The 22,200-nt window shown below is 34.1% G+C and overlaps 1 protein-coding gene across 9 annotated transcripts in view; it reads right to left on the bottom strand.

The window, feature by feature from the left end:
* rg (rugose) overlaps window positions 1-22,200 on the bottom strand; it is a 796,531-nt gene that overhangs the window by 769,177 nt on the left and 5,154 nt on the right. For all 9 annotated transcript variants that reach the window (XM_067785960.1, XM_067785957.1, XM_067785956.1 and 6 more), the window contains one exon: window positions 17,530-18,872. In XM_067785960.1, the coding sequence (XP_067642061.1) occupies window positions 17,530-17,688 (159 nt within the window). In that variant the 5' untranslated portion in view covers window positions 17,689-18,872. The remainder of the gene's footprint in view (window positions 1-17,529; window positions 18,873-22,200) is intronic.

The following is a 22,200-nucleotide window of genomic DNA, read 5'->3' as shown; positions in this document are numbered from 1 at the left end:
ACGACGTTACGAGCATTTTACATAACAAAAAGATTTTTTCGGCAATCGACCTTCAGAAGGCCTATCACAAATACCCATAGAATCATGCGATATTCCCAAAACGGCTATAGCCACACCATTTGGGCTATTTGAATTTGTTTTTATGACATTCGGTCTGAGAAACGCTGCACAGACATTCCAGCGACATATTCACCAGGTACTAAAGGGACTCGACTTTACCTTCGCATACATCGATGATATTTTGGTGGCTTCGGAGTCTGAAGAGGAGCACGAAAAGCACCTGCGAGTAGTATTCGAATGCCTTCGTCAAAGTAACCTAGCAATTGCACTCGGCAAATGCAAATTCGGAATGAGAGAGCTTAAGTGTCTAAGCCACACGATAAATGCAGAGGGTATGAGACCACCCGATGATAAAGTTGAAGCTGTACGCAATTTTAAATTGCCAACCGTAGCCAAGGAGTTGAAGAAATTCCTAGGCATGATTAATTTTTATCGATCTTTTATTCCCAACACCATGGTTTCTACGGTACCAAAAATTTGAGAAAAGTTTACGAGAACTTCGAACTTGTCATTTGGAGTTTTCCGAGCTCTCAAATGGTTTGGCAACACTCCGATGGTATTATCGCCTTAAAAAGCTACTCAGCGCAAACTCCTCCGCTTGCTGTTCGGAGTTGGCATAATATATGTAGGTCCCTTCCCGCCCAATTGTAGAAAAAAATTAAAAAGAAGCACGACGCAATTTGGAAGACTAAATCTCTTCGGATGTATACCATATACATTGTACTACTTTTTTATACAGTTTCATAGCAAAATCTATTTTAGTTTAACAAATATACATAGAAGTTATCGGTATCTCAAAATTCGTATTGGTTTTTGAATCTATTTTTCCGAAAGTTTCAGATTTGGTTCCATAAAAATGTAATCCTCGTATGAAGGAAAACTTACAACACCTTCGACAAAAAAAATGTCCAATATTATTGCGGATTTTAAGAGACCAATAACTTGTTCTTTGTTAGAATAAAATCGATTGGGCTATAAGACTGCATGAACCAATGACTAAAGATCCCGTAATGCCACAACCGTGTGTTTGTAATTTAATTTAGGAAAAAAGTTATTGTCAAATGACGTAACGCTTTTGAAGTTTTTAGGTTTCTTCAATTATTATTTTTTTTTAATTTTCATTGACGATTTTTATTAACGAACAAAAATTTTAATTTCGTAAAAGTTGATTTTTTCTTTGAGATTGTTTATTATTTTCAATCAAGTTCTAAGCCAAGGGAGTTTTAATTGTTTGTGGTGATGCATAGCATTCGGTCCAGTTCAGGAACCAAACATCGAAACCAAGAAGTATTATTTAAGGCATGCCGCAGGGCATTTCCATCCCCACTATTGTGTAATTTTTACATATCGAGGCTGGCTTTCCCACCCGAAGTACCTACCATTGTTTTCTACGCCAATGATTACACGATACTTGCAACAGGTCCTGCCCTTTCATCTATGAACTTTGCTGTAAAATTAACAACTATTTTCCGAGTCTTTCCTGTTTTTCCGCCTTATGAAATTTGGCATTATCATCGGCCAATTCTTCAGCGACCATATTCACTACGTGAACCAAAAAAGAGTCGGAAATTTCCTAGCCGATAAATACCAGGCGAACCCCGTTCTCAGAGTCCAATATCCGAAGCTCCCAGTTCAAATCCCAAATCCCCAGGGAATCGCTGTGGCACAACTTCCAGCTGAATACCGTATAGGTAAAACTCTTATCTAGCCAGAATCAACCCCTATATACATAATGTATGTCTTGTATGTACGCCACCATCGCCTTTAACTTTCTTTGGTACAAAATTGTTGAAACACCAATTTTCCGTGGAATTCTGTTAGAGGATATGGGAATTTCTGAGTGATCGCACCAATTGGATGGAGCAAAGTACTGCTATAACAGCAACCAAACGGAAATGCACGACATTTAAGGCGTTCTATCTTGATATCTGACATCAGGATTTCTTCGCATCCGCCCCCCTTTTGTCACGATCTCAAAAATATATTTTGAAGCAGTTTGAATTATGGAGCTCACAGTGGGTGAATAACGAAGGACACTATATGGATTAGGCTCCTCGTGGTTTTTCTTTCACATGAATGTAGAACTGCGTAAATCATTATGTGTTATTTGCTGGGATGTCTTGTTTTTATGCAACTTAATACACCCTTTGGCAGTGAGCACTTTTAGCATCACTATGTGAATGATGTTAAGGAGTCATAAGGAGACATTCCTCCGCAGGTATGAACGCAGAATTGTAACAGGCCTGCAACCTTCTCCGTTGAGTTTCATTTAAGTCAGGCGGCTGGCCAGTTGCCTTGAAAACAATGCTTCTTTATGATCACCTTTTACCTCAAGACCTGGCAAAAAGTAACTTAAGGATTTTATTGCGCATTAGAAATGTGGAGGAAAGAACACCAACCGCTGGCAATTTTTCGGCGGGATTTCCAAAATCCATGGCTAATGTCTTAAAATAAAGTTTTGTGTAGTTTTTATTTAAGTTTTCTTATAAATTAATAATTTGTATTTAGTTTTTCCTATAGAAATTTCAAAAAATAACAACAAAAGTCCAATTCAAACAATTTTCTTTGTTTTTTGTCTCTTCCTATTTACTATTTATTACATTTCATTTCGTTTGAAACATATTTCAAAAGCGTGACGTCACAGCAGAAGTTTTACTTTTTGTTGTTGTCTTTAATGCGAGATCTGTTACTTGGTTCATGATAAGACTGCATACTCAGAAAAATTCAAATAAGAAGTTTGAAATTTTCGTAAGATTTCCTCGAACTTTCGAAAAAGTTTTTGAAATTGGTTGTCATCGTTTCAGTTACAACGAAATTTGATAAAAATTGTCACTGCTAATTTTCATGTACACTGCAAAATATTCAACAGTATTTATTAATTCTTAAATAAGATTTCTAGTACAACAATATTTAAGTTAAAACGATTTAATATAAATTTCTAGAAAAAGTCAATGCTGAATCTGATTTAGTAATGAAACGCTTTACTTAATTATATATTCAGTTAATCACAAACATTGACAGAAGTTTCTGATTGCCGCAGGAATGGCAATGCAGTAGCTGAAAGCAATAAATAACTGTGTAAGAAAATATCTTCAAAGCGAAATGTAATAAAATGGAAAATTGAAAGTGGCTAATGCAACGATAACCTACATATTTTGACTTTTCGAATGCATACATTTAGGCGTTGTAGCGTACAAGACACAAGTTTTATGTGCTTGTGTGAGTATGTCAGCTATGCGTGGAATTGAAAGGCGCATCAACGAAAGTAATACAAAACTAAACACCTACATACATGAAAATATTTGGTGCTATTTTTGTTTAAAGATAGCGTCATGGTCAAAATAAATTACAATATCCACATGACTCTCATTTGGTTTGTTTCTCAGATCAATGCAAAATTTTACGCGCTTGATCGATGGAATCTTGCATTCGCATTTAAAGTAAGATCGGGTGAGCTATATACCTAAAACTTGAAACTTACTTAGTTCAAAACTCGGTAACAAAAATAAAGGTTCAAAAACTCCGTAAAGTGGCAAAATAAATTTGAAATCTTGTAATCAAATTTGAAGTAATTTTCCGGGGAGCTAGATAGTTGAAAGCTTCAACATTGTTCAGAATACGGTCGTAATACAACATGAAATATAAAAACTCCGGCAGTTCAACCAAGACTCGAGATATTTGTAAAATTTTAACAATATTCGGAATCTTTAGGTATACTTTTAGGATAGCTAACTTTTTGAATCCGAGTAGTGTACTTTAAGTTTTTTCATAAAAATTGGTGAGACCTAAAGTTGTTATGCTGAATCCAAAGGAATATGATGAGTTGAGTGTTTTTTTTTTTTTTTTTGAGGGTTGATTTTGCAAAAACATATTTATATAACGATCGAGATACTAATGAAAGCTCACACATCCTTATTTTCAAGAGGCGTCCTACACCTCCTCAATTGCTTCTTTGTGAGGAATGCAAAATGATAACTAAAAACTCCCTCATTAATCCGAGGAAGTTTTTCGTATTACTCTCCTGCCTAGATCATATTTTTAGTTTCCATAGTGAGGGCACAAAATGGCGTGCCTGTACTCAGAAATGGTTGAAGCGAGCCGAAGTAGTCTCCTACTCTCATAGAAGTACTCCGGAGCTACTCAAAAGTTAGTTTCAACGGGTTTTTAATAAAAATTATTGAATAAATTGAAGAAAAATGGCCCTCAAATTAATGATAAGTTTTATACAAAAACCGAAAAATCATCTGTCTTACATAGGGCGTTTGGAGTCGGTTTATATATGTAGGTCGCGTCCCGCCAATTGGAAGGAAAAATTAAAAAGGAGCACAGCGCAAATTGGAATAGAAGCTCGTCCTAAAATCTCATCGGAGGTTATCGCGCCCTTACATTTATTTATTTGTTTTTATTTATACAAAAAAAAAGAAATTCTCCTTCAATAGAAACTTTGTTCAACGCAAAAAAATTTTTTTTTAAGTTGTTTCTAATTTTAGGTAAGTGTTTTTTTTTTTTTCTTTCTAAGAGTGCTGATGCGGCAGATTATTTTTGCTTAAATAAAAATGTTCCTAATGAATTTGATGGTAAGGGCAGTGCAGAACGCATTTTGGAAAATAAGGGTAAATAATTAGATATACCACAAGCAACAACAACAGGTCTGAAATCCAGTAAAGAATCACTCTTCCCAATAAATGCTACTTTAGATTATGTAAGCACTTGAAAAGTGAAGTCCTCTCACGGTAAACTGAAATCATGCTCTGCAAGTCTTTATCGTACTCGTTCTGCTATATCATGCAAACGCATGGACCATGATAGCATCAGATGAAGCGAATCTGGGAGAAAAGTTCTTCGTAAGATTTAAAGGCCCTTACGAGTTGGCGAGTACTGAAAGAGATGAAATTATGAGCTTTACGCAGACATCAACATAAGCCAGTGAATTAAAACGAAGCGGCTACGCTGGCTAGGCCATGTTTTGGGAATGAAGGAGGATGGAGCAGAGAAAGCGGGCGGCCTCCACTAGGCTGGAAGGACCAGCTGGAAAACTATAAAAAATCCTATGGTGTGACCAATTGGCGCCAGCCAGTTAATCCAGCGAAGAAGCGACTGGCGCGCTTTGTTGGACGGCCAGAAGTGTTTAAACAGTTGAGCGCCAATTAAGTAAGTGAGTAATTAATTAGTTATAGTCCATCCTGAATTGGATGTTTTGTAAACAAAATCAAATTAAAACTACATTGCTACATTCCTAACTTGTACTGTACCAAATGCGTCATTTTCGGTGAAAAATTGCAAATGCGAGGTGTTTTCGCTTCGCAGGAACTGAATGATTAAGCGACGTATCATAAACTTATTCTGTAATAGAGTTATACATAGCAGTTCCCAAAAGTTTTTAAAAGCCAAACTGACAATTCTACCAGAAACTGCTTTGTATTTTTGTTTCCTGTGTAAGCAATTACGTTAGCACATGTACCTTCGTTTAATTGGTGTTCTGATAGTTGAGTCTTAAGCGAAATGCGAATGAGGCCTATGTAAACGCGTTCATATTACTCATTTCGAAGAGAGCATTTGAGGCCAGTGGAAATGTGGTATAAGACCCTCTTTGTTTAAGTATTCATATTTTTTCTTACTTTTGTTTAGTTCCTGCGTCCTATATATTAGCCTTATCGAACATCTCTCCACGATGCATTACCTTAAATAGAATTTTTTTACTTTTGCCCCAAAAACATGTGGCTATAATTATATAAAAACTTGCATACGAAATACCTCCTATACGTACAGTATTTTTATACTCAGCTGAGCAGAGCTCACAGAGTATATTAACTTTGTTCGCAAAACGGTAATCCGTAACGGCATAAACTAATCGAGATAGATATGGACTTCTATATATCAAAATGATCTGGGCGAAAAAAGAAATTCGTTTAGCCATGTCCGTCCGTCCGTAAACACGATAACTTGAGTAAATTTTGAGGTATCTTGATGAAATTTGGTATGTAGGTTCCTAGGCGCTCGTTTCAGATCGCTATTTAAAATGAACGAAATCGGACCACAACCACGCCCACTTTTTCGATATCGAAAATTTCGAATAACCGAAAAAGTGCGATAATCCATTACCAAAAACTGATAAAGCGATGAAACTTAGGTAGATGCGTTGATCTTATGGAACAAAATAGAAAATTAGTAAAATTTTGGACAATGGGCGTGGCACCGCCCACTTTTAAAAGAAGGTAATTTAAAAGTTTTGCAAGCTGTAATTTCGCAGTCGTTGAAGATACCATGATGAAATTTGGCAGGCACGTTCCTCCTATTGGTATATGTGCGCTAAATAAAAATTTGCAAAATCAGATGACGAACACGCCCACTTTAAAAAAAAAATTTGTTTAAGTCAAATTTTAACCAAAAATGTAATATCTTTACAGTATATAAGTAAATTAAGTCAACATTCAGCTCCAGTAATGATATGGTGCAACAAAATACAAAAATAAAAGGAAATTTCAAAATAGCTGTATGGTGGCTGCGCACTTTTTCATTTATATCGTCTAGAATACTTTTAATGCCATAAGTCGAACAAAAGTTTACCAATCCTTGTGAAATTTGGTAGGTGTATAGATTCTATGACGACAACTGTTTTTTGTGAAAATGGGCGAAATAGGTTGACGCCCAGTTTTTATGCACAGGCGACCGTCTGTCCTTCCGCTCGGCCGTTAACACGATAACTTGCGCAAGCAACCATATATCTTAACTAAACTTAGTTCAGGTACTTATCTGAAGTCACTTTATCTTGGTATAAAATATGGCCGAAATCCGACTATGACCACGCCCACTTTTCCGATATCGAAAATTACGAAAAATGAAAAAATGCCATAATTCTGTACCAAATATGAAAAAAGAGATGAAACATGGTAATTGGATTGGTTTATTGACGCAAAATATAACTTTAGAAAAAACTTTGTAAAATGGGTGTGACACCAACCATATCATGTAGAAGAAAATGAAAAAGTTCTGCAGGGCGAAATCAAAAGCCCTTGAAATCTTGGCAGAAATACTGTTCGTGGTATGACATATATAAATAAATCAGCGGTACCCGACAGATGATGTTCTGTGTCACCCTGGTCCAAATTTTGGTCGATAACGCCTTCACATATACAACTAAGGCCCTCTCCCTTTTAAAATACTCATTAACGCCTTTCATTTGATAGCCATATCGTACAACACACATTCCAGAGTCACCCCTGGTCCACCTTTATAGCGAATTCCTGAAATTCCGTCCACCTATATAACTATGGCACACTCCCTTTTAAAATACTCTTTAATACCTTCCATTTGAAACCCATGTCATACAAACACATTCCAGGGTTACCCTAGGTTCATTTGGCTAAATGGTGATTTTGCCTTATTTTGTCTCCAAAGCTCTCAGCTGAGAATGTAATGTTCGGTTACACCCGAACTTAACCTTCCTTACTTGTTGATTTAAATTTTGTTTTTCATCTGTTTGTATTTTTTATTGCTCTAACATTCGCCCACTCAGTACAAGTATTGTCTATCACCTTATCGCCAACTATACATACATTTGCCAGCCATTCAACCCCTGCAAGCTAATAGCCACCCCTTAAAAGTGACAATACTGTTTACTCATATTTCTTTGTTCGTGCTATTTATTCTCATTTTTCTTTTGTTATTTTTTCATTTTTTTTTTGTTATCCTTCGTGTTCTAGTTTCGAAGATTTTTGTATTTCCAACGTCATCATCGACATGCATGAATACACATACAAACGCACTCATACTTGCATATTGAAATATCGTATTAATAATGGAAATTCGCACCCATGTATCGTCGTTATCGTCATCATCATCATCATCATTGTCGTCAACATATATCAACGTCATCGGCATTTTTATTTTAATAGTATATTTTATTGATTTCTTTCATACCTCGTGTTAGTGTATTCGTTCATTTTGCGTTTTACACAAAATTCACCGTTACATGCCATTTTTTCCTTTTCCGCTTTTCCGTTATGTTTGCTTGTTTGGTGCTTTTTATACTCAGTTGAGCAGAGCTCACAGAGTATATTAAGTTTGATTGGATAACGGTTGGTTGTACATATATAAAGGAATCGAGATAGATATAGACTTCTATATATCAAAATAATAAGGATCGAAAAAAAATTTGATTGAGCCATGTCCGTCCGTCCGTCCGTCCGTCCGTTAACACGATAACTTAAGTAAATTTTGAGGTATCTTGATGAAATTTGGTATGCAGGTTCCTGAGTACACATCTCAGATCGCTATTTAAAATGAACGATATCGGACTATAACCACGCCCACTTTTCCATATCGAAAATTTCGAAAAACCGAAAAAGTGCGATAATTCATTACAAAAGACAGCTAAAGCGACGAAACTTGGTAGATGAGTTGAACTTATGACGCAGAATAGAAAATTAGTAAAATTTTGGACAATGGGCGTGGCACCGCCCACTTTTAAAAGAAGGTAATTTAAAAGTTTTGCAAGCTGTAATTTGGCAGTCGTTGAAGATATCTTGATGAAATTTGGCAGGAACGTTACTTCTATTACTATATGTACGCCTAATAAAAATTAGCAAAAACGGAGAAGGACCACGCCCACTTTTAAAAAAAAAAATTTTTTAAAGTAAAATTTTAACAAAAAATTTAATATCTTTACAGTATATAAGTAAATTATGTCAACATTCAACTCCAGTAATGATATGGTGCAACAAAATACAAAAATAAAAGAAATTTTCAAAATGGGCATGGCTCCGCCCTTTTTCATTTAATTTGTCTAGGATACTTTTAACGCCATAAGTCGAACAAAAATTAACCAATCCTTTTGAAATTTGGTAGGGGCATAGATTTTATAACATTAACTGTTTTCTGTGAAAATGGGCGAAATCGGTTGATGCCACGCCCAGTTTTTATACACAGGCGTCCGTCTGTCCTTCCGCATGGCCGTTAACACGATAACTTCGGCAAAAATCGACATATCTTTAATGAACTTAGTTCACGTGCTTACTTGAACTCACTTTATCTTGGCATGAAAAATGAACGAAATCCGACTATGACCACGCCCACTTTTTCGATATCGAAAATTACGAAAAATGAAAAAATGCCATAATTCTATACCAAATACGAAAAAAAGCATGAAACATGGTAAGGTAATTGGATTGTTTTATTGACGCGAAATATAACTTTAGAAAAAAATTTATAAAATGGTTGTGACACCTACCATATTAAGTAGAAGAAAATGAAAAAGTTCTACAGGGCGAAATAAAAAACCCTTAAAATCTTGGCAGGTGTTACATATATAAATAAATTAGCTGTATCCAACAGATGATGTTCTGGGTCACCCTGGTCCACATTTTGGTCGATATCTGGAAAACGCCTTCACACCACTTCCTTTTAAAACTCTCATTAATACCTTTAATTTGATACCCATATCGTACAAACTCATTCTAGAGTCACCCCTGGTCCACCTTTATGGCGATATCTCGAAAAGGCGTCCACCTATAGAACTAAGCCCCACGCCCTTTTAAAATACTCATTAACACCTTTCATTTGATACCCATATCGTAAAAACATATTCTAAAGTCACCCCTGGTCCACCTTTATGGCGATATCTCGAAAAGGCGAACACCTATAGAACGAAGGCCCACTCCCTTTTAAAATACTCATTAACACCTTTCTTTTGATACCCATATTGTACAAACAAATTCTAGGGTCACCCCTGCTCCACCTTTATGGCGATATCTCGAAACGGCGTCCACATATGGAACTAAGGATTACTCCCTTTTAAAATACTCATAAACACCTTTCTTTTGATACCCATATTGTACAAACAAATTCTAGGGTTACCCCTGGCCCACCTTTATGGCGATATATCGAAACCGCGTCCACCTATGGAACTAAGGATTACTCCCTTTTAAAATACTCATTAGCACCTTTCATTTGATACCCATATCGTGCAAACGCGTTCTATAGTCACCCCTGGTCCACCTTTATGGCGATATCTCGAAAAGGCGACCACCTATACAACAACCACCACTCCCTTTTAAAATCCTTATTAACACCTTTAATTTGATACCCATATCGTACAAACGTATTCTAGAGTCACCCCTGGTCCACCTTTGTGGCGATATCTCGAAATGGCGTCCACCTATGGAACTAAGGATTACTCCCTTTTAAAATACTCATTAACACCTTTCATTTGAAACCCATATCGTACAAACGAATTCTAGAGTCAACCCTGATCCACCTTTATGGCTATATCCCTAAATGGCATCCACCTATAGAACTATGGCCCACTCCCTCATAAAATACTCTTTAACGCCTTTCATTTGATACACATTCCAGGGTTTCCCTCGGTTCATTTTCCTACATGGTTATTTTCCCTTATGTTGTCACCATAGCTCTCAACTGAGTATGTAATGTTCGGTTACACCCGAACTTAACCTTCCTTACTTGTTTATAAGGGAATTAGTACACTCAAATTAACGTTTTTCCTTTTCTTTCTTCTTCTTTCGTTCATTCCCTCCTTTTTTCTTTGCATTTAAAAGTGTTTATTGAATTTTGTTTTTTACTCTGATGAATCATAAAGACAATTCAATAGCACTAAGTTTGGTAAGGTCCTGAGAAGATAAGAAATAGGGGGTACATCATGACTGGAGTCTAAAATATCTGAGCAGGAATCTTGTTCTGTGAAATGGTGAAATGAAATGAAATGATACACTTTGGTTGCTGTTGTGTTAACTGTGCTTCGCCCCATTCAATAGGTGCGACCTCTCACAAATTACAACCAAAGTCCCCTGACGGGAGTCCAAGGAAACGAGTAGTTTTTACAAGATTGGTTTCACAATGCAATTGAAAAGATGGTTGGTGTCATGTGAAGACACATCGCATACAAAGCATACATTATGTATGTCGGGGCTGGTTCTGAAAAAGTAAGGTTCGGATTTTCTGTACGAGTTTAAGCTCCAGTTCAACGTTACTAGAGTTTAACCTTGCCAGTTTGTTCAATAACATAAAATGTTGCTGCTCATATCAGCTCAAGCAGTCGAACTGGCAGGGTTAAACTCTAATCAACTTTTACCGGAGTTTAAATTCGCACTTGAAAACCGAACATAAGCCACGTAACCTTAAATTCCATTGTGCTTGAATCATAATAAAAACCCATTTCCGAGAAGAAAGTTAAGCTAAACAACACTCAAACTAAATAAACAAAAAAAATTATGTATATTGAAGCGATTCCGTCGTTGTCATCCCTTGTCAAATTTGGTTTGAAGACAAACCGGTTCGGCGTCGTTCCATCATCAGTGTCATTTCTTGTTCTCACGAAAGGGATGACGAAAAATCTACAAAATAAAGCGAAATAAACAAAAAATTTTTTATTTTATATTAAATGATCACAACTTGAAGATTATCGAAATTCGTTTTATTTTTAACAACCCAAAGATTATGAAAGCTTAATTTTTTTACGTTTGTTTTTACAACTACCAAGTCACACAGAATTTCACGCTCTAATACCGTTAAGATTGTGGGTTTACTTTTGTTTACTTTCTTTTTCGTCTCAACTTTAATCAACTTATTTATTTAGCACGTTGAATTTAATTGAAACTTGTGCTTTTGTGGTGCACGTCAACCGCAGCTTAGAACAACAACAAAAAAAGCAGAAAATATTTAGAAAGAAATGCTCTCACATAGTTAAACACAAATACATACATACATGTACTTAGCATGTAGAAGTGGTTAAAGTTTCGCATGATACGAGTAGGATTGGGATTTCGAAAAAAGGACTCAAAATAAGGAATAGTGTGCGATTTAACTGGTTTGGTCCCCATGTGAAATAAAGAAGTTTCAAAAGTTCGCTTCTATATTTTGAGGTTATGTTAAGAGGTTAGAGGCCTAATGATAATAACAATAAGGGGGATCTCGGAAAAAATATATTTTTATTTTTTTTACCCTTTCAAATGCATAGATGAATGCAATGATGAAGATAAAATCATACATTAAGTGTATACAACTTTTTAGATGCAAAACTTGAAGAAACGGACTTCAGACCTTCAAAGAACATCAGAGGTAATTATCGAGCTTCTCAAGACAAATATTTGAAAATATCTATTTTAAAAACGGGACGATTACTCTTTGAGATAAATATAGGCTTCCCCGTATATCCAAATTCCGATAAATTGAAAAAGATTTTTATACAGAAAAATAAAAAAATAGACAGACAAAAATTAAAGGAGTAAAAGAAAACCTTTCGATAACAAATATATAACTCTGCGATAACTTTTCGATAGTACATCGATAAGTTTTCTATAGTATAAAGACATTTCTTCGATAGCAAATCGATAATTTTCGATAACAAATCGATATTTTTTCAATATAAAATCGACATTTTATCGACAACAAATCGATTTTTCATTAAATATTTTAGATAAAATAAAAACGACTCGATATCAGCACGGACGAGGGGATGCAAGGGGTTGGTAAACAAACCTCAAAGCTTTTGCAACCCAATTGTCAATTTAACTTAGGCGAGGTCAATTCTGTTACAAATATGCATGTATCATAAACATGCTTAGCAGGCGAGGCTCTGGCGACGCCAAGTTCCTCATGGAACTAGGGTGTGTTGGGCGGGATGGCCTAGAGGGTTTAATATGGTCATATGAAATCGTTCCCAAGATGGTCGTACAAGTACCTTAATGGTGCTTGTTAGCGGAACGTACCGGATTTAAACCCGGCAAAGGACCAACAACATTGATAACACTCCCCAAAACCTTCGGGGAGTGTCCTTATCGCTACAACAACAACAAAAGCACGGACGAGGCGATATCTGTTTGAATTATACCTTGTAAATGTCTTCAGAACCATTTCTCGGGAAGTGGGATTTGAGTCCGCCCCTCCTGTAAGGATCGGGCTGTTGACAAGCACAACCGACCAACACCACGTCTTCCTGGTATACAACTTCTTCTTAATTGCCTTCTGCTTCATATATGCATTTTTCTTCCATACAGAACATATCAAATCGATAATATTTTGACAACAAATCGATATTTTTTCAATATTCATAATGTTTTGATAATAAAACAATAACGCGTCGATAATATGCCGACAACTCTTCGAAAACAGTTTTTATCAATATCGACCCAATAACACGCCGATAAGAAACTAATAATATGCCAATAACAGCCCGCTAACTTTTCGTATATGATTCCAAAATAGATACAAAATTATCGCAAAATGGCCTCGGAATGATACCAAGATAATTTTTTTAAGAATTTTAAAATAGTTCTCAAATAATCCCGAAATAGTCCCGAAATGATTCCAACATAATCGTGCAAATAATCCCGAAATGTTCCCTAGCTTAGTTCCAAATTGATCTCGAAACCATACCCAAAAGAATCCCGAAGTGATCATAAAACAGTCCCGTAATGATCCCAGCATTAACACAAAAATGTCTCGAAATCATACCAAAATTATCCCGGAACAGTTCAGAAATTATCTAAAATTCGGCCTGGGAATAGCCCTTGCATGATCCAAAAAATATACGCTCGCGAAGTAAACCATACTACTTCTGGTTTAAATTTTGAAGAATAACAATTATTTGAATACTATAAGGTTCGGCAGCCCTAAGGTTAAGTTTACATTATATTATTTCTAACCGAGCACAAGAAAGATTTACCACACCCAAAATCTATTTTGGTCGTAAAATAATAGTTTAAAAGCATCGGCCATGAATCACACCTATAGTGAGAAAACATGTGAAAAACAAAAATGTATCAGTTTGAAAGACCGAAAAAAATAAAAAATAAGCATATTTCAGTGAGAAAACTCCATTTTGTTCTTAGATATCGGTTTTTACCAAGATTTTGGAGGTGTTTTGAAAGTTTCTTAACCTGATATGTTTTCTCCTCGGCGAGGCCTACAAGAAAAGTAGCATTACTGGCAGTGTATTTTTTGGTGCCAGACAGTGGACAATTGGGCTTGTCGACGTAAACTAACTTTTCAAAAGCTTTATAAAAAGATGTCTGGAATAGTTACACATCACCAAAACGAGAGATTAAGTAACTCGGAAATGCTTCCTTCAAACAAACCAAGCTCGTTTTCAAATGGTAAATTTGAAGGAAAACTCATAGTATTGGCTTTTAGTTAAGAACTGGATTGTTATTCTTCAAACCATTTTAACACGTTTTAGATATCAACACCTACATGTACATATGTATATGTGTGTATGTATACAATATTTAACCTTAAAAATATATCTTTAAGGTTAAATACTTTTGTAAAACTGGTTTTGCAAATATGCAAGTGCAATACAAACTTCTTTGCAGCTCAAAATAATTGAAGTTCAGTTCAAGGGCATTATTAGGATGTCGCCAAAAAGATGCAGTTCATTCATCGCCTTTCTGAAATTGAATAGTACATTTCAAAACTTGTATTACTAAAAAAAAATTAATATGGTGCCAATAGATGAAAACATTCCGGTCAAGAAAGTATTTTTATCGACAGCGAACTTTCGCAGCAAAGGTGAGAAGACACCTGCAATGAGTTGGGAAAAAGTTTTCCGAAAAACTAATGGAGAAAGACTTGATCGTTGTAGGTGCTCGGAATTCGCGTAATTTAGCGAGGAGGGCGAATGGCAGGCGTCTCGGAACAATAGACAGTCGAAATCGTCAATTAATGATGATTAACTTGAGCAAGCAGAGTCAGTCTAATGTATACAATTTGATGTTTATATTTTAAAAGGGATGGATTAATGCTGGTAAATATGTATGTGGTGCATATGTGCATACTTGAAGTTTCACTTTCAGCTGGAACTAAAAAAACTTGATCAGCAAGCAAGTTTAGCTCATGAAATTCCAGAAGCAGCCAGACAAACAAGTACAACCTGAAGGAACGAATTGTATAGATTTATGCATTGTTTAGTACATACATATGTACCTATATACGTATACATATTTATTTTACACTTGCGCAATCATTTGTTGTTATGGGAGGAAGTATTATTTTCAAAATAATTTCACAAGAGAACAAGGATGATAGGAAATGAAATGTTCCTTTAGAGTTTGAATTCATTTAGAATTACTTTTTAAAAAAAGAATGGTTTATTTGCATCAGCCTAGCATTCAATTAAGAAATATTTGATTAGAGACTGGCTTTTGACTTACACCATGTCGCAATAAAACAACACAGGTGAAGTTTGACGGCCCCATAATGCGGCCATGAATTTTAAAGAAGTATGGTGGGAACACTGTTGGTACTATTTTGCTCCTTTTTTACTACCTCTGTAATATAATGTACGGAAAAAAGCCAACTCAATATATATCCTCATTGAAAAGGAGGGCATGAAAGAAAATAGAAGAGAAAAAAGAGAAAATAGGAAGAAAAAGTAGAAGAAGTTGGAGAAAAGTCGGAGAAGCAAAGAGAACAAGAGGAAGATGGAAAGTGAGAGTAAAAGTAAAAATAAGGGTAATGGTTTGAGACAAAGTTGTAAAAAGAGGTCAACGGAAGGACTAAAAATAAAACACGCTATCAGTTGCGAAGTGAAGTATAATTATGAAGCATAATTGTACTACTCCCAAAGTAGTCTAATAAAAACCATTTTGCAATACGGAATATTGGAGTGCTTTATTCAACAGTTTAGCGATTCGAACGTTATTTCATTAAGATATCTCAAAGAGACATACGAATCAACTCAGATCGTCATCGTGATGATTTCGGTGTACTTATTAGTGGATCTATCTGTTCTCGTTTGAGGAACTACAATTTTGAGATTCGTGACAAACTTAATATACCATTCTATTTTCATGAAAGGTATAAAAATTGTGTTTCATATTCTTATAACATACAAAAAAATATCATTCCGCATTTCCCCGCTGTTTTTAATTTAGCTCCGTCCATCAAACGAAGCCAATTCCCATAAAATTATCTAAAAATTCACATTCTCTCTCGTTTGCGTCATCATCAATTGTTTATCTTATCATTTGACATTCCCCTTTGATGTAGTTATACAACGCACAAGTTTTGCGTTATCAGCATTTTATGCCTTAATAAAACAACTACAACCGGCCGGTCTGCAAACATTTTTTATTTTAGCTTATTTATCGTTTTTATATGAACGACTCTCCTTCTCATATTTGATGGAATTTTTTTGATCGTACGCTGTTTAGGTCTTTGTTTGTTTTTATGCACACTGACTCTTCTCTTTTCATACTTGAGTACACATAAATTTATCGGTATGAACTGCTGATATATGCATAATTACTTTCATATTTGTTTACCCACTATTTGTTTAAACATATTACTTTTGAAGAACAATTCTTCATATCTTATTTTATGATTTATATTTAAATTCTCATAAGAATGATGGGAAGGTAGTTCCTCGATTGAAAACCACAGAAATAGGGATGGATCCCGTTCAACTCTAGAGGATGTGGTAAGACGTTAGAGTCAATAATTTTGTTTATATTATTTATTGAAAAGAAGTAGGAATCGGCAGGACCAATACTTTTTTCCATCCAGATTTTTTAATAAAAACTATTTGGCTCGTTCGCCCAACGTATCCCAACCTTCCTTTTCGTAAGTTAATTGAAAACCCACCAAAATCAACATAATGTAATATCATTGTACTTCTTACATCATTGACTTTCACGAAGAGAACTCGAAATATAAATTTTCCAATAAATAATTTAAAATAGTACTATAGCTGCCGTGATTAAAGTATTCTTCTTCTGAAATTTGTGCGTATTTTGATCCGATATGGACAGAGCTGCTCAACCCATATACACTTATAACACTTTTGTTTTTGTTTTGCCCTGAAGAATAGGCACAGATACAAACTTTGGATAAAACAAAATTTCATAGCACTCCCATATGCCCTCACAAATAAATTCGATTTATATGAAAGTGCCTGAATTTCATATGTAAGTGCAAAGGAAAAGCACTTCCATATGAAGTCAAGGCACTTTGGTATGATACTCAAATTTACACTTACAAATTGACAACAACAAAATTTTCAAAAATATTGCAGCACTGAGAGAATGAATAAATCAAAATTCTTCAAACAATTAAAATAATTTTTTTTCTTTTTTCAATATAAAAAAGTTTCAGTGTACATATAATTTTGTATATGTAATGTGATTTGCACTTCAATTTTTAAACAGCACTGGATATGCATCTTTAAATTGTTTTTACTCGTTCTGAAATGACTCAGAATTTGCATTGCATATTTAAAATCTTCATAGCAAAGAAATTTTACCAAATAATGAAAAATGATCGTAAGGCTTAACAATATGGCTAACGGTTTTTCATACAGTGTTGGAAATATTGTGCCTCCAAAAATGCTGATGCACAATGTCATACAAACTTTACATATGAAATATATGGTACTTTGGAATTTTAAACAAACAAAATTTTTCTTTTAAAAATATTGTTTAACAGCAATGTATTTATGTTTCTTTGAGTACTCACCAAATGTAAAACTGTGTTGACGACCTCACGATTGGTCACCTGACCAACTTCGATCAATCCAATGAGGACGGCAAATTTCAAATTATCAGCTGTGGTCATCCTAACGATTTCGTCTGGCCGTTTTATTTCACTAAACGGCGGACGTATTATGTCCGCCATTTTGTAAATTTTATAAATTTTTTTGGTTTTTTAAATTTGTTTTTTACACGTTATATTGGAATGTGTGTTCACACACACACACCCACAAACAAACAGACAAATCCGTTTTATTAATAAACAAATCCAAATATGTTAAATATTTGAATTAACTGATTTTTATTATTTTTTTTTTATATACAATATATGTAGATATATATATATATTTTTTTTTTTTTGTTGACAAGACAAATTTTTAAATTGATTTTAGGTTTCACTATTTAATTTAAATTTATTTGGGGCACACATGATGCACAACACATAGAACTTTATTTACACATTGGTTATGATGTATGTATGTATATATGTACGTATAATTAATGCAGGTATTATAATGGACATTTGATGGTGGGTGGATGGATGCAAGGATTACAACAAAAACAAACAACACTGCAGAGTAGAATTTGGTTTTAAATATTTATGCATAGATTTTTTTTCTCAATTTTTAGCGCACATTTAAATTTGTGCATGTATTTAGCACAATTTTGATATATGATAACATTTAACCATTCAATATTTTAATTGTTTTATCAAATTGGCTGAGCAATTTTAATATGCGTAAGTTTTTAATTAGCTTTAGTATAAACGATTAAAACAAGCTTAGATTATGTGGTTAAGTTATTAAGTGATAATCTTCACTATATATTTATGTAGGTATATATGAATTATTTTTTTTATATATTTAGGCATAACTTTTGTTGATTAAGTTAAATTTGCATATTGTTGTGCAAGCATAGTTGAAATATTTTTCATATTTTAATTGATGTAACTTTAAAATTTTAATCTTTATGATTTGTAGACTTTTTTTTGTTTTAAGTTTAAAGCACAAGCACTTTTAAAATTGTTTCAATTTTTGTTTTGTTTTTTGTAAGAAATGAACTCTATTTAGGTAATTGCTTTTAACGGGATGGATTATTTTTATTTGTTTTTACTATTTATTAAGTATATGATATATGTATGTATGTTTCTGTAAGCAGATATATTTTTCTTTTAAGTAAGCTTTTTTTAAGTTTTTGTTTTTGAAATTTGTTTAATGCGGTTCGCACAATTTTTAATTTTTGTCACTACCAGCTTTAGCTCTGTTCATTAATTTTTTAACATTTGCGGGGAATGTTGAAACATCTGAACGAAAGATTTCACATAAATTTCTGAAAAAGGAAAGGTTTCATACGATTAATAAAGACAATAACAACATGCTAAAGGTAGGTAGTAACATAAAAATATAATTATGTACAGATCAAAACTTAAGCGCTCCCCTTTTTTCTAATTTTTTTTTCATGCTTTTCTTCAAACATTTTCAGCACGAAGCCCCACTATACTGTAACCAATACATACATACATAACTGAATTAATTCCGGATAATGTAGGCAGGTGGTTTGGATTTATAGCAGGGGTCAGCATTCTCAGAGATGGAAACAAATAGTTTCGTAAAGGTTTGGTCGCAAACAAAATTAAGAATGAGACTAGTATTTAACAAACTATGAAGCGAGCATGACCCTTTCTCAGATCTACATATACTCAGAGAAAAAATCGTTCTAAAACGAACGAAACAAGTTCAAAATTAAGAACATTCGTTGACAAAAGTCTGTTAAGTATGTTTTTTCCTAACTCGTAACCGATGGGCTTGTTTTAAGAACGGTTTTTCCAAGCGCACCGTTGGTCTTGATTTAAGATTTTTCGTTCTCACGCTTCGAGAACGATTTGTGGTCGATTTAACATTTTTCGGTCTCAATTCAAGAACGGTTTGTGCTTGATCTTTGTGGGAGGTAGGAGTGGGAAGGTAATTTTTTCAATCAGAACCCATTTATTTGTTTATTTTTTATTAATAAATAAATTTTTTGTTATTAATAAAAAATATTAATAACAAAAAAACTATTACTAAAAGCCAAAATGTTTGAAAAAACGCATAATATGCATTTTTTCATATATTTCTCTTATCGAGAAATTTTTCTTATTTGATGATGCAATCTGAATATATATTTAAAACATTTCATAACAAGTTTTAGAATTACTTGTGCATATGTGAATGGAACTGAACGAAAAATAAGAGTTAAAAAAATAAAATATAAAAAAATTCTTTTAAAAAACTTCAGAGTTTGACGGTGATCGAACTCGCGCCACACGATCGCAGCAGCAACATCATAGCCGCTGGGCCACTACAACTGCTTGAAAACTTGTGCCAAATGTTGTATTTAACATTGTAGTGCACACAAATTGTACCATTTCTTTTTTCTTGAACTTAATTTAAGAACATTGTTCTCATTAATAGAACATTTGTTCATATTTTATGACCAGCCGTTCTATTTTCAAGAAAATGGTTGTCAGTTCAAGAACAAGGTTGTTGTTTTGAGAACAGGTCGTTCGTTTTTCAAGAACAAAAAAGTAAGAACATGAAAAGCTTGAATTGAGTCCGGTGGTGCTGGATTTTAAAACGGCGTTTTTCTCTGAGTGTATGTATGTACATATGCGCACAAACGAAGAACAGCCATACTCCCTTCGTAGTTTATATTATACTCATCTCTTTTTATACTCAGCGTGGTTTGCACACAGAGTATATTAACTTTGATTGGATAACGGTTGGTTGTACAGGTATAAAGGAATCGAGATAGATATAGACTTCCATATATCAAAATCATGAGTATCGAAAAAAAAATTGATTGAGCCGTCCGTCTGTCCGTTAACACGATAACTTGAGTAAATATTGAGATATCTTCACCAATTCAGAAAAAACCTGATTATTTAGTAAATAATACACCTAGAATGTTGAATTTTGACATGTGGACTGATACTGAGACTCTTGATAAAAATTTAAAAAAAAAATTTAAATGGGCGGGGCAACGCCCACTTGTGACAAAATCAATTTTACAAATATTATTAATCATAAATCAAAAACCGTTAAACCTATCGTAGCAAAATTCGCCAGAGAGGTTGCCTTTACTATAAGGAATGCTTTGAAGAAAAATTAACGAAATCGGTTAAGGACCACGCCCACTTGTATATAAAAGATTTTTAGAAGAGTCGTGGACGAATAAAATAAGCTATATCTTTTCAAAAAAGAGCTTTATATCAATGGTATTTCATTTCCCAAGTGAATTTATAACAATAAATAGGAAAAACTTAAAATTAAAAAAAAATGGCGTGGCACCACCCCTTTTATGAGTAAGAAATTTTCTATGTTTCGGGAGCCATAACTCGAAGAAAAATTAACGGGTCGTAATAAAATTGGGTACACAGATTTTCCCTACAGCAGAAAATATTTCTAGTAAAAATGGACGGGATAGGTTAAAGACCACGGCAACTTAGATATAAAACAAGTTTAAGAGGGTCGTAGAATCAATGATATTTCACTTATCATGTTTTATTGTAAGAGGAAATGGGGAGACATTTTTTTTAAATGGGCGGTGCCACGTGTTATGTAGAAAAGAAATTTATCTGAAATGAAATGTGCAATTGAAGCTCCCGCTGACTATTATATAATGTTCGGTATATATACAAATCTTATATTATTTAATAAAATGCGATCCAGGCTATATCACCGATAGAAATGTTCACTTATGTAGGTGCAAAATTTTTAGTATAATTTATTACTTTGATTAAATAATCTTTAAGGTTCGAAAAGAAAAGTCATACTGTTATCGAATAAAGAAGAATCTCTAAATACAGGGCTAAAGGCCAAGTTACCTTTTCAACTCATAGATACTTTTTCACAACTCTTTTTTTATATGAAGTGTTATATTATGTTTTTTGTCATAGTTCAGTAAAAAGAGCACATGATTCTGATTCAACAACAACGTGAACGCGAAATCTACCGAACGCAAATTTGACTTTTTTAACTTCTGTGAAGACTTCTATGGTTTAAAATTGAAATCAAGTTTCACGCACTCATTTTCAAGAAAACTGGTATAACCTAAAGGCCAAACCAAATTGAATGTATACTTATGTTGTACAAATAGATATAGGCTAACATTTTTGATAGTGTACATATTTATACAACTAATTTTTGTTTACTTCCTGAAGTATAAGAAATATGTATGTCAAAGTAATGGCCGAGGCACAATGAAGTATTTCATATAGATGCGTTCAATGCATTCTTATGCATGCCAGTAACATCGCTATAATCACGCAAAATCTTGCGTTTGTGAATATTAAGGAACTTCAGAGTTGGCAATTGAAGTTTATTTCGCCATGCCCATTCACGTACACAATTTTGGGAATCACTGTTATAAGCAATCTAACTACATATACAGGAAATATACTTGCTAACATATTTTGTGTCCTATTCATTTATTAAATTTCAGTTTTTAATAGTGAAAAATGTTAGAAAATTTACCACCGAGTGGGAAAACAAAATTTCACTTGCAAAGTGTGAAAGCATTCTTAGCCAAAGCAAATGCCAAATCCATCTTCTTATGCTTTGCTTGCAACAAAAGTTGGAAGATGGCTACTTTTTCATGTCAGATGGCGCTAGTGTCGGTC

The sequence above is a fragment of the Eurosta solidaginis genome, chromosome 4, assembly GCF_040869045.1.
Source record: "Eurosta solidaginis isolate ZX-2024a chromosome 4, ASM4086904v1, whole genome shotgun sequence".
NCBI lineage: Eukaryota > Metazoa > Arthropoda > Insecta > Diptera > Tephritidae > Eurosta > Eurosta solidaginis.
This window is presented reverse-complemented; position numbering and strand designations above follow the sequence as displayed.